The sequence below is a fragment of the Asparagus officinalis genome, chromosome 3 (assembly GCF_001876935.1).
Source record: "Asparagus officinalis chromosome 3, Aspof.V1, whole genome shotgun sequence".
NCBI classification, from domain to species: domain Eukaryota; kingdom Viridiplantae; phylum Streptophyta; class Magnoliopsida; order Asparagales; family Asparagaceae; genus Asparagus; species Asparagus officinalis.
In genome coordinates, this window is record NC_033796.1 from 26,988,045 (window position 1) to 27,002,431 (window position 14,387).

The 14,387-nt window shown below is 34.3% G+C and overlaps 1 protein-coding gene across 1 annotated transcript; it reads right to left on the bottom strand.

Annotated features, from left to right (window-relative positions):
* On the bottom strand, positions 7,103 to 14,228 carry LOC109833529. Its single transcript, XM_020401240.1, has 7 exons — positions 13,802 to 14,228; positions 11,066 to 11,206; positions 10,589 to 10,954; positions 9,618 to 9,863; positions 9,110 to 9,202; positions 8,383 to 8,583; positions 7,103 to 7,575 (listed from the first exon to the last, which is right to left on the bottom strand). Exons 1-7 carry the CDS (start codon positions 14,114 to 14,116, stop codon positions 7,360 to 7,362), a joined length of 1,578 nt encoding a protein of 525 aa, XP_020256829.1. The 5' UTR covers positions 14,117 to 14,228; the 3' UTR covers positions 7,103 to 7,359.

A 14,387-nucleotide genomic window follows, 5' to 3' on the forward strand; every position in this document is an offset into this window, starting at 1 on the left:
TCTCTCACCATCGGCGCGACAAGAATATCTTCCAACATATCAGTCGTGTCAACTGTTGGATTGTCGATTTCAGTGAACTCTTCCTCTGATTGCATCATCGGAACGCCTTCACCGTCATGACTCCAAAATACAAGAGCTATCAAATCCATTGATCGACAGATGGAAACTTACGTCACTCCTAGCCAGCATTTTACCATTCTTGCAATTCTTACAAGGACAGAAAATCAACCCACTGAGCGACCGTATAGGGTTTGTGTCAGAGTAGGCTAAGAAAACTTCTATCCCATCCTTGTATCGGGCATCTAGATGCCTCCGATCACGTGGTATGCTCATGAACGATTTGTCAGGAACTGGCCGCATCTAGAATTTAAAAATTAATGAAAGTGGGCATATCCCTACATGTATCATTTTAATTTAGGACAAGCGTGTGTGACCGGCTGTCTGAGGAAGGCTTCTATCTCATTAGGTATGTAAACATGGCATGTATATGTATTTACATGTGTTCAAGTATACTTTCAATTCGTCAAAATTTTGGCAGCACCTACCCGTTGTTCTCCGAGTACACTATAGTGAGAAGGATATACTCCTGTATATCCCTCCGACATTTGTACACGGAGAACAATGAGTAAGCGCCGCCAAAACTCTGACGAAATGAAAGTACACAAGAGCATACGTAAATACATATACACGTCACGTTTACATACCTAACCCGTCCAAACTGGACAGATCCAATAAATATTATATATAAGCCCCCCATCACATACGCGTACGAAAAGGTTATCGGACAGAACACGATGGTCTCGTATCCACCAACCATCCCGTACGCGTATGTGACAAGTAAATAAAGAGATTATATATATTATTTATTGGACATAAAATTCTACAGCTCAAAAATATAAGTGTACAATATGTGCAGTTTCTATGTAATTAGTGATATAATAGTTACGCTAACCCCTCACCCTCACCCTCACTCTCATTGTAACACTAACCCTCACCTAACCCTAACCCCCGCCCTCGCCATAACCTTCGCCCTCGCCCTAACCCAACCCTCACCAAACTCTAACCCCCGCCCTCCCCATAAACTTCGCTCTCGCTCTAACCCTAACCATCACCAAACTCTAACCACCGCCCTCGCCATAACCTTCTCCCCCTAACACTCACATAACCCTAACCCTCGCCATAACCCCCGCTTTGGCCATAACCCACTCCCTCGCCCTCTCCCTCGTCCTAGCCCTAACCCTAACCCTCAACCTCACCCTCACCTAACCCTAACCCTAACCCTAACCCTAACTCTAACCCTTACCCTAACCCTCACCCTCAACATCACCCTCACCCTCACCTAACCCAAATCTTAACCCTAACCCTCGCCTAACCCTAACACTAACTATATTTTGTTTTATTATATTATAATTTTAGCAAGTTGGAACTTTTTTTTGTTTTGCAATATCTTATTAGGGTTTGGGTTTTTTTATTTTTTTATTTTGCAAAAATTAAACTATAATTATAATTTAAAATGAAATTAATAAATAATAAAATTAAAAAAATCCTCTCACCCCCTACATCTCTCTTTCTCTCTGCCTCTCTCCGTCTGCCGGATGCGGCCGCATGTCGCTGCGCGGCGTTGGCGGCCGAAGAGAAGAAAATAGAAAGAATATGCTAGGGAAGAGAGAAAGCATGAGATGGAGAGAGTATGATACCTGTGAGAGAGAGAGAGAGGAGAGAGCAAGAATGCGGTCGTCGGCTAGCGCGTGGTGGTCGATGCAGCAGTCGGCCGTTGGTGCAAGTGAACTGCAGTCGGGTTCTCTTCCGACATGAGAAAGGCGGAGGAAGAGCTGACGAATTAAGAGATGAGGAAGGGGAAATGAGGAGAAGGGGGCTGGAATTTAGTGGAGCCGAGCTGCCCAAATTTTTTGGGCAAGCCCGCGCTATTTTTTTCCTTTTTTTACTTTTTAGCGACGGAAATTCCGTCGTCATAACTTAAAAATTTCGTCGCTAAAAGCGGTTTTAACGTCGGATTTTTATTGACGGATTTATTCTGTCGGGAAATTAATGGTGACGAGAATTTTTCGTCGCTAATAAGTACTTGTCCGTCGGTATAAGTTCTTTTGCCAACGGTATTATAGCGACGAAAATATATGTCACTATAAGTCAAAGTATAGCGACGGAAATGTTCGTCACTATACTTCTGTGGTTAATAGTCATAATTCTAGTAGTGGTGTCTTACTCTTCTTTTTATTATTACTAGTTGAGATGCACGTGCAATGCACGTGATTGAATATCATGATTATTTAAATTGATAACAATAGAGTAAAAATAAAAAAATAAAGTTTTTTTTTGTGGGATTGATCAACTCAATAATCTCTCTCTTAAATAAAATATTGTCATTGTTTCCTTCAACCCAGATTATGGCCACATGCTCTACTATTTGTGAGTTATAAACACATTAATCTAATACAACACCTCTATTTATTAGTATCTTGAAGTCTTCAAAAGATGGATGATCATTCAATTCGTAAAAGAATTTTGCATATGAATTCACTTGTAATATGTCTATTAAACTTTTAGTTATGGTTTGACTCATATTCACGTTAACTTTTAGTTATTATTTTACTCATATTTATATTATCTAATATTCTCATTCAGTTTTATAGCTCGCACTCTGTATCATAAAAGTAAAACTGAAAGCATACAGAATTATTTTCTTACGAAATTAGAACAACAAGATTATGATATATTTCGCTATGTGCTCTAAATATATATTTTTTCCTTTGATACAAGGTCCCTATCAAATCTTATTCTAAATGATGTGAATAAAAAATGCTATTATAACTCACTTACCTAGGGTAATTGTATTATATATATGATTCATAACTCATCTAGAATATCCACATCTGCTAAGTGGATTTTGTTGTTGTGAGAGCAACATGTTAAAGGCTCGTATTCAAACTTTTGACTCTATAAAAGACACAAGAATTTTGAGTACATAGCTTATATATCGTAACGAACATATTGATTCATGAAGAAATTTTTCTAATAACGATATTATTACAGCGATATTACTATATATGATATTTTTAAATAAATTATAAAGTATATATAGAAACCTCAATGCTTATAGTCAGTAATTAGGCTCCACAAAATATGTTAACTTTACATTGTACTTTGCTATTTGTAGTATTGTTGGCAATGTTATTATCTTTTTTTTATCTTATTATTCATATTTTTCTGATGTAAGTTCTCTTTTGCTAATCACTCAATTGGTTATATTTAGTTTTTATAATATCATACGGTAGAATATTCTCTTCTACTTAAAAAGTGTTGATATGATTTTCTTAAAAAATATATACACATGGTAGCAAAAGTATGTACTTTAGTTCAACTCAAACATTGGCTTGAAGCCATTTAGAGTGAGGTCCTTTCTACTCTAAAATGGTGATATAGTGATTATAATGTCTAAAAGTCAAAGAAGAAATTTCTACAAAGAAAAGGTAATTTAATGTGTTAAATTAAGAAGTAATTTGTAAATTATACATGGATAGTGCAGATAGCTATAAAAAGTAATGTATATATATTCATAAAAACTTTATAGTGAGTGACTAACTATAATCATCCTAATTTAAGCATAATTAATTGTTATTTTAGTTACTAATTTGATACACTTAACTATGAAATAAATCTACAACGAAAATAAAAATTGAGATTGTATTATGCTGTAGGTAAATAAATAAATGTTATTAGAGCTTCTTTTTATATTAAATTTAAAAATAATAATTTAAATTATTAAGTACCAAATATTAGCTCATGTGAGAAAATAAAGTAATCTATGATCTATATACGTTTATAGTCAATCAATCAAACGTATTAAATTTATGATGACCACAGTCAAAATTATATGGTGGGTTCACATTAAATATAATTTATAAAAAATAGTACATTAAATCAAAAACTTTTTAACCAATATATATATTATTTAAAAAAAATTACATATATAAACTATATTGCCTAGGAATAGTGATGTGCATACTTAACTATGATCTAATAATCTTATCGTTATTGTTTCCTTCAATTCAGAATGGTCTATTATTTATGAGTTATAAATACATTAATATAGTACAACATCACTATTTATTAGTATCTTGAAGTTTTCAAAAGATGGTTGACCATGCAATTCGTAAAGGAATTTTTATATGAATTTTTTGCATATATAAATTACACTACCTAGGAACAGTGATGTGTTGTACACTTAATTATAGACTAATAATCTTAAGAACAACTTACTCTTCAATATCATCATTAATTGACGTATTTATGCATTACACTGAAAACACAATAAAAATTTAGAAAACTACAAAAGAAACATCCTAAAAAAATTTAAAATTATAAAAAAAACACCCTAAAATTTTGTAATTTACAAATATACAAAACTATTAAACATTACGTTGAAATTAAAAAATTATAAAAAATCATTGAAAATTTTCAAACTTCGGAGAGGTAATTTGTAATGTGCTAAACTTTAAGGGTGTTTTTCTGTAAATTTAAATTTTAATAGATTTTTAATCATTTATGTTCTTTGTAAAAAAGTTACAGGTAATTTTGACCATGAAAGATTTTTCCTAAATCTATACTTTTAAAGTGAGTATGATATTTTTGTAAAATTTAGTTTTATAGGGGTTGTTAGTAATTTTGTATATTCATTTTTGTATCCATAGAATAGAAATTCTCATGGTATTTTTTTATAAATTATAAAATTTAGGGGATTTTTGTAATTTTTTAAACTTATAAGCATTTTCTACCGATTGTAAATTATTTATAGACTACTTATAATTCCTATGCTTTCAATTTACTAATGAGTTTGAAATTCTCATGGTGTTATTTATAAATTTTAAATTTTAATGTTTTTCTTGTAATTTTAAAACGTCAATGGTGTTTTCTTTAAATTATAAATTATGTAAGGGATATTTATAATTCATATATTTTCAATGTACTATTAGGTTAGAAATTATCAGAATTTTTATAAATTTACAATTCTGAAGGTTTTATTTTGCAATTTGTAAAAAGTTCAGAGTATTTATTATAAATTCCATAAATTTTTGGGGGTTGTTTGTGTTATTTGTAGGTTTTTAATGTGTTTATAAGTTTGAAATTTTGAATGTGTTTTTTATAAATTTTAAATTTTTAGGGGTGTTTTTATAATTTTTAAAACTTACAAGATATTTTCTCCAAAGTCAAAAAACTTTTAGTTTCTAGCTACCATATATTTTTTAGATTTCTCACTGAATTGAAATAAGTAAAATTTATAATTTTCAAGATGTTTTAATAAAATTTTAAATTTATAGGGATGTTTTTGCAATTTAAAAAACTTGGAGGATTTTTTTTATAAAGTCCAAAATTTTAAGGTGTTGGCTAGCATATATTTTTTAGATTTCTCTGTGATCTGAAATAAGTAAAGGATTTGAATTATATCAAACATATTTTTTTTTTATCCAATAACATGTTAAGTCTCATTTTAAATATGATAAATCATTTAGTTATAAATTCAAAGAAGATAAGATAAATAGAATATGTTAGGATAACAATGTAATATTTAAAAAAGTTAAAGGTAATGCTAACCATGAAAATATTTTCCCGAGCTCGTACTTTTAAATGGAGTATGATATGATATGATTACTAATAGTAACACTAATGCTATTAACAGTTACATGCGCTTACATTAATTTTACTCAAATTTTAAAAAAAATTTCCGGGTGATTTCTGACTTTAGATGTTCTATTGAAGTTTTTGAGTTCTTAAAAAACTTGATTTAAACTATTTTGCGAAGAGAAGGCAAGTCCAGTAGTCCATCTAGGCTCGCCGTTGATAAGATGAAAACTACTCTGTTGGTGTACGGCTATTAGGGACTAAGCCTATAGAAATCCAAGGTCGGTAGAGCAGACATTTATTATAATTTTTCAAGCCAAAAATTACATATAAGCTACCACTTGCTTCTATAATTAATATTTGGTGACACCAGAGAGCATTTTTATTATTGTTTTGCTAATTTCAAATCTATAAGCAATTTAGCCAGTTGCTATTTCTTAATTCCTTTCAAGTTTGCATGGACATACTGTTAAATTAAGAGGCTCCTGATCAATTAGTGAAGAAATTTGTTTACGTAAAATAATTTGCAGATTTATGCATTGATTGGCGGAAAGCAGCAAGTGTGTAATCAAATTAAATTAATGATGCATGTTTGCTGCATGGTGACCTTTTCCCCCCCTCATGAAATTGCATGCATGGTCGTTAACTAACATCAGATCTAGTTAGTTGTCGCCGCCCAAAGGACAAGGAGATTTGAGCAAGTTATATACGTATATTTAAATGATTAATGATGAGGAATGATACTTATTGTTCATTATTTAATATTTCTACTGTAATAAACTTGCTTCTTCAACGAGATCATCAGCTTGATGATGGCATTGTTTTTGTTTTACAGCAAGTTGCAATATGTTAAAACACAAGTGGGTATAATTAGAAGTCTTGAGAAAACCGCCGGTCCAGTACTTACTAGCGTAGGTTTGAATTAGGTAGTGAGATAGTTGATAACGCGACTGCTTTGGATAAAAATGTGAGGTTTGCAAAATGGAAGAGGAGAAATTTCAAGCTACAATTGGTTATAGCCGTTTACCTTTATCCGCATTTGAAAATAGTCAATAATGGTTTTTTTTTTAATGTTATTTTCCTTCCCTCTTTCCTCCGATTTTAATTATTGCAATTATTTTATATGTTTAAAAAACAAGAAGAAATAGTTGTACAGTTAAAAAGATTATGCTTTATGCCATCATCTACGTGCTCCATTTTTTTTTCAACCAGGAAATTAACTTATAGTATGATCTAAGCTACTGATGACGATAGTTGAGTTTTACGCTAAAAAGAAAGCTAACTTACTCACGGGCATCACATATAACCCCAAGCACACAAGCAATAAGACCACAGCTATGGTAAAACAAGATGCGGTTGGGCGCCGTGACGGACATCGATAATTTACAAATTTACTAAACCTGAGAAGGATTCTGGAATCCTTAGTGAGAACTCGTTGTGCTCTGAAGGAACCCAAGTTCAGAAATGAGAGCTGAATCAGAATTCATAAAAAGTCTCTTGGGCAATTCATGAGGAGTCTTTTGTGCAATTATCAGCAACAGCCTTCAGGTCAATACCCCCTACATTACCGTAGTAGGTCCTTACATTACAGACCAATATTCTTTACGAGTTGGCGATTAGTAATTTCTTTTTCTATGTACAATATTTGCGTTCTCCATGATGTTTCCAGCAACCAATAGGGGAAGCAGAGGCCCCTAAAATACAGGTATAATTATAAGAACTTCAGCAATTACGGGATCTGATATAATTCGGAGGCAGAGAAGGGCAATGCTCATTCATATGCGGGTAGGGTATCATAGAGTTGTACTCAGGCAATTCCATTCGATACTTCCCCTTGATCTGACAGAAAGGGAGCTTCACATTATCGTCTTTGTTGCACCATTCTGGCAAATGGCCTGGGTCGTCTTCAAAGAACTTGAGGGTATAGGCGTCTTTTATCTGCATGTCAAAAGCAAATACCAGTAAAAAGCTAGCTAATATGAACTTTCAAAATATCAGAGTAGTATCATGAACCATCGGATATTGTAAGTAACAGCATTAACATGAAGGGTAAAAGGTTCAAAGTACCCTTGAAAATAGAGGAAGGGAATAGGATAATGCAGCAACTATAAAGTCTATAGAGGTAAAATTGTTCAAAATAGGTCACAAATGAAGCACATGACAGCTTAAACTAATTGTAATCAGTTATGATATTTTAGTGAAAAAATAACTTGGTAGTTTTCTCTGATTTATAAAGTTTAGGAGGGTCTCTGAAAAATGGCAAATACAAAGTGAAATGCCTGCAAGCATACAATTATAGGTTTCAAGAGCCGGCAAATGCCTGCTAGCATACAATTATAGTAAAATACTGAATGAAACTTCGTTCATCTGTAATGAAATGAGCTGCTATAGAATTCTGTTTCTTGTTCAGCTATTTAGATTGATTCAGTAATTTTAATCTCTGTTCTTTGACATAAAAGAACAGCAGAAAGAAAACAGGCAAGACAAAGGAAAATAAATAAGAAGAGATTAGTTTCTCTTCTGCTGCCTTCATATGCGAAAGAAACTCAGCAACCAGAAAATATGTCTTATTCTAACCAGAAGAAAAAGAAAAGGAAAATTGGAAACAATGTCTCATCTCACTTCCTTTCTTTTCCTCGCTATCTTCAAGCAAAACTAATATTTCTTCTCCTTGGATCTTTGAAAACATAGATTAAATAAGTGATTTTACGTTTTATTAGACCAGAAAACTTCACATGAACTTACAGTGAATTCTGTTACTTGTATAGAGTTAGCAATCGGATCAAAAAGCCCTGCATGCTTGTACATTTCAAGAATAAAAGCAACACAAGAAGTTGATTTCCCATCAGTATAAATCCAATCATCCCTTTCAGGAATTGTCAGCAGCTTTTCAAAAGAAATGCCACGTCGTTCTGATTCAACTATTATTTCTGGAAGGTCAAGGCCCTGCGAGAGAGAGGAAGAAGAACTTGTCAAACTGGTTATGAAATAGACTTGGTTCTTAAGCATAGGCCCAAAAGAAAACATCACAAATGGACTTGATATTCAGATATGAAGAAAGCGAGATCAAATGTGGTATAAAGTTGTCTATTTATTCATTCAAATTATGACATTGTGAGGATACAGGATCCACTAAGGGTAAGGCTCTAATCAGGCATGCTTTTAAGCAATTAAAGACAAGTTTATTCATGAAATGTTGCCTGCAATTTATCAGTACAGCTCAATCAAATATTAGCATGACTAGTTTATTTGGATGCTTAGGATTAAATATTAGCTTGCACAATTACACAAGTGGCTTGAAATTTAAAACTGCAAAGGTAGCTTGCTTTTGACCAAGCGCTAAACTTCACCCCCATGCTTATTATTCGTTTACATGTTTTGATTTATTTAACAGAATTATACATCTCCTTTAGAGAGAAAATTACCTTTAACAACATGTACAAAACAATTGAAACGAGGGGGGGTGTTAGACCTTGGTATCAAGACGCTTGTTCAATGCTTCATTCCACATGTTAGCAGCATAGGCTGGCTGCATTTTGCTCCACATAGTCATAACAGAAGCAACCTGCAAGATAACCTAACAATTATATCTATTTTGACTAGAAATAGTTTACACAGAGGTGCTTAGCAATTAGCTACATAAAGATATGATCCTTCTAGTGTCAATTAAACCCAGTAAATCACCAAATGACATTCAAGTCCTAATGTCTAAAAGATAAATAGCATAGGTTCTTGCTCGATCGTTGTTAAATAGTAAATAAACCTCCAAACAACCTTAGGCTATGTGACTCTTAGGCGAAGATTAAGGATGATTTTATATAGGGAACAACATTGTTTTCTACGTCAAACAACCAAACGGAACAACAATCCTGGGGAATCATGGAGATTAAAACTTTGAACATCCTGAACAAATAATTATTGTCTTCAATAAAATGAAAAAAAGGTGAAGAATAGGGAAATTAACATAAGGAGTGTAATACCAAATGTGCGTCCAATGGTGGCGGATAGTTTCCACTTATGGTATCTATCCAACTAAAAATCATATTATGATAACCATAAGGCTTTCCTGACATGCTTCTGGCATACTCCCAAGCAGCAGTTGAATTGAATTTAGCTCGAATATCTGGATGTAGAGGAAGCAATGCAATTTGAGGATTTGAGTCATCTTTATTCAGCTCAAACTCCCACCACTCGTCCCATGGCAACACAGCAATAATGTCTTCACCCTACAAAAGCAAAAGAAAGAGGAAAGTGACAACATTCACGCAAAAAAATTGTAAGACGTCTGTAGAATGATATATATCTATGATTGATAAACTTTAAAAAAATATAAATGGAAAAATACATCCTCCTAAAAGAAGGAAAAGGTTATAAAATTTACATTTCATGCAAAAAATAAGTTTAGCATCTTTTCGTGATATCAAAAACTACGATGCAATCATAAAACCACATCAGAAATTCCCAGGAGAAACTAGTTGCTCAGGGTAACCACTCACAAATACCCAAATTAACTTGAGCCTTGAACACTGGGTAACTAAAAAATCGGACACACATATATACACACATGCACACACATTCATGAATACACATATATATTAATATTCTAACCATTGGATCTGCGATTCCATGGACAAAAATTAAACAGGGGCCATGACAACATGCTGCCAAAAAAAAGGGTCAATACAGTCCATATTTTGTACCCCAAAATCCAATAGTATCACATCCAATAGCAGAGAAAGTATCTCCTTTTCATTGAAAAGGAGAAAATTTCATAATTAGAACATATACCTGACAACGCATTTAAGAGATTGGAAATAAGATTACTGCTCCAGATAAAACACTGCTCATATGCAACTATCTTTTACAAAGAACATTTCTAAACATAGATCCAGTTATGTGGGTCATTTAGAGCAACACATGCGCTTGAATGAGAAGAAATCATGGGACTAACCTCCTCATTTTCATGTCCAGACTCTCCAACCCAAAGCTTTCCTTCTGAATCCTTAAGGCAAACAGCAGTATGCCCAGCAAAAGCACCAGTTACCCACTTTTCTAAGGTCTCAAAGCCACCCCATCTCCCGCGAATTTTTGATATAGCTAAGAAATCCCCGGAGTGGATATCATCAACAGTGATATTTGTAAACCACGGTTTTGGCCTTTCTTCAAATGAAGCTCCCATATGCTTCTTGAGGAAAGCTAGGTTTGAATTCTCGCCCCATCCAGTATTTGTGAATAAGGGAAATACATCCCATAGAGCTCGAAGAGTCCCTATCATCCCTGATTGCATAAGGAAAATTGACAGTCCATTGTTCTTCACCTAATTTTATATAGAATTAAACACAAACTTGATGAGAACCAGGAAAAAGTAGAAGTCTTCTACAAATAGATTGCACTACTTTAATTTAAATAAATGGTAGTGGCAACTTACATATTCATACTCTTGTTTTCCTTCCCATTCCTTAATTTCAAGGGTATGCTCTCTCCCCAAAAAGTAGTAATCCCATGTAACCCGATATGGAGTTGCAAAGACATAAAGATCCATACATGTCCAACTATGAGCTTTGCTTGTCTGAAAAGAAAGGAGAGGGGAGGCTTGATTACATGAATAATTTCATCACCCAGCAGCAAAAAATAGCTCAATAATAACATTTTCCACTAAGAACTACAGATAAAGCATCAAAGATCACGACAAATATGTTGTGGGTGTCAACCATTTGATTTCAGTTCGCCACAGGATAACAAAGGCTAAGTGTTGCCAGCGCAGAACCTAGAGATATCACTTTTGAAGGTTCCTTTTAGTTTTTCATGTTTAAATAGAAAAATAATTAAAATATTGACTTAGATCTTAGGCTTGAATGAAATAGGGGTCTATGGTGCAAGAAGAAGAGATGAAAGTCCGAGTTACTCGATTTTATTTAACTAAGCATCATATCAAAAGTTTTTGGGGAAGTGTCAGTCATTATTTTTGCAGAACAATTAGAACGAGATTGCAAAACTACTTGGGCCTAGTTTTGGATACCTTGTCAAATCACACAAAAGGGCATTGTCATACATTTTCCAGAACATTGAGTCTCGAAAACTACTTGGGCCTACTTTTTGCACAGGGATATTACTTTTGTTATATTGGAAAGTGGAAGTCAAAGCCATACAGCTTCTTGAGGGAAGAATCCTTCAGAGTCCCTCCCTTGATTCGTTCAGAGTATCAAAAATCACTTACTAGCTATCATATTCATTCCATGCAAGTAGTCAGTTAGATCGTAGTTATGGGATTAAAATATAAAACATTCCTCTGAAAACCATATGGCTTACCAAGGGGGGGAATAATCAGTAAAGTAAGGATGTATGCAGATGGAGTTGAAAGGAAAAGCACTTACAGGTGGCTCTTAAACATCATGCAGGGCATTCAGGGATGGACCTTCTTTCATTTATTCCAAGGATTGATTGTTGAGAATCTATGTTCCCTGGGTGCTTCTAAAATGGAACCGTACCCGTACCCAATACGTGTCCCCGTGCCCATACCCAACACTTCCTGGACACTCCTTAAATATATGCATATGTTTATTTAGACCAGTTTTCAATTATACAATGCATTTTTTATTTAAAACACTAGTCATACACTTCTTGGATATATATCATAGACTTCAAATCCATTTTTGTAACTTGTTGTATAAGGGTCGAGTTTGTTTCAGCCTTAAGAGCTACGATTTAAAAGGTTTGTTTACAGATATAGCTCAGAACTATAAATATATCCCATGAGTACTCTACATTTTAACAAATTTGTCGTGTCCCATACCCACATACATATCCGCACATGTACCCATACTCGTACCCGTGCAACTTATTTGAGAATAAATCCTAGGACTCACTGAAAATATTTTAAAATAGTTGAGTCTAATAAGGTTCTGATGTGTTTGATGGTTGCTCTTCATCAAAAAGTAGCAAAGATATTAATCAGGGTCCTGCATTGTAGATGGCAGTTTTGCCTCTCATCTTTTACTTTGATATTAAAAAAATTAATTAATAAAATGACCACGAAAAATTTAATGTAATAAAACAGAATTTCAGAACACAGCGTGGAGTCCCGCATGAATTACTACAGTGTTATTTCAGTTAATCTGAACCAAAATTTTAGTAAGTACTAGCCACAAGAAAAGATTACCAACTGGGTGTGATTCAGGCCCAAAACAAACCCAGTGCCCAATACAACAGGGCAATCAACTATAAGGAAGGAAACTGAGCAAAATCTGGATATTCAACTAATTCTTGTAACCTTTTTATCAACTTCCTCATAGCCAATCATTATAGCACCAAAACTGCACTCTGTACAAATTTACTTGTACAAAAGAAAAGCTAGTTACTCATACCATGACATCCAAACTCCCAAATTCCAAACAAGCAGGTATATTTTCACACTGACAAAACCGGTATGCAAATAAGTATCACCCAAGAATTTAGAAAGGGTATAGAACCACATAATGAATCACCTATTCACACCAATCCACAAAGCTAATTCTCCAAATCAACAAAAAAGATCCAACATTCCTAACAAAATCAGCAACTTGATGACAGCTCAACACCAAAGACCAAGAACTTCGTACAATATTCATTTTCTAAACTTCTATGACATCATATGAAGTTACATATCCAGGTTAAGCTCTATTCTTATGTTAAACTCCTTCAAGGCCAAAATAACAATTGCTTAAGTAACTCAGCAATAGTCCTTGATGGCTAACTAAACCCGACAACCCAATTTAACAGGATAAATCCGATTCATATGCCCAACGAAAAATGCTTAATCATCAACAGAAGAATACCAATTGCAAAGTAATTGACACCCAAATCGACAACCTAGCTAACTAATCCAAGCAGGCCTCATTCTCGTAAAAGCGGTCACCTTTCCGCATTCAAGCTGGGAATTTGTCTTACACTTAACTTCATTTTGCCCAAATAAGCCGTTGCCAGGTAAACTTCACACTGTCAATCAGTGACTTAGCAAATAATGACACAAGTATCAACACAAGTATAAAGCCCCAGAACCCAAATATTAGTGCCCAAATCTCACAATTTGCACTCAAAAGTACCTAATTCTCCACGAACGGAACAAACCCAATTCTCCAATCCCACCAAAACACTCGAGAAAAACACGGATTAAAACCCATCAAACCTTGATGTGAAGAGTTCCGCCTCCAAATTGGGACCCACTCTTATTATGAAACTCCATCCAGGCCTGGTTCTTATAAAAGCAAGCGCCTTTCCACTCGAGAATCGAGTTAGGGGACGACGCAGCGCCGACAAAGGTAGGTAAAAGATCGACGGCGCTGTTGAGGCTTCTGAGGATCGGCCATGAGACTTCTCTCGGCAAAAGAGGGAGGAGGTCCGAGGGGCGAAAGGGGGTTTTGAGAGGGAAGTTAGAGAGAGTGAAGATGAAGAGGAAGAGGAGAGGGAGAGAGAGGAATTTGAGAAGAAGAGGGTACTTCATTGTTACCCGATAGAGAGAGAGAGAGAGAGAGAGTCTTGAGATATCGGATTTCGTCGAGTTTTTCCTTGTTTTAGGAGAGTTCGAGTTTGAGAAGAAAAGTATGCGATGAAGGAAAGGACACACAGCTCGGTACTCATTTTCCAAGGAGGAAAGTGTATTTTGTAGATAAGGCCTTTTGTATTTTGACGCCTTGCATATGTTGCCCCAATTGCCATTCCTTTGATAAGAAAATAGTTTTATTAAAATCTTAAAAAATAGATAATTTTATGAT

What these genes read in the sequence shown, in the direction of transcription:
- LOC109833529 (XM_020401240.1), bottom strand. Translation starts at nt 14,116, where the DNA reads ATGAAGTACCCTCTTCTTCTCAAATTCCTCTCTCTCCCTCTCCTCTTC. An exon ending in GAAAACAAGAGTATGAATAT is followed by an intron (nt 10,955 to 11,065) that starts GTAAGTTGCCAC and finishes ATATAAAATTAG; the next exon opens with GTGAAGAACAATGGACTGTC. An exon ending in CTGGACATGAAAATGAGGAG is followed by an intron (nt 9,864 to 10,588) that starts GTTAGTCCCATG and finishes TTGCTTTTGTAG; the next exon opens with GGTGAAGACATTATTGCTGT.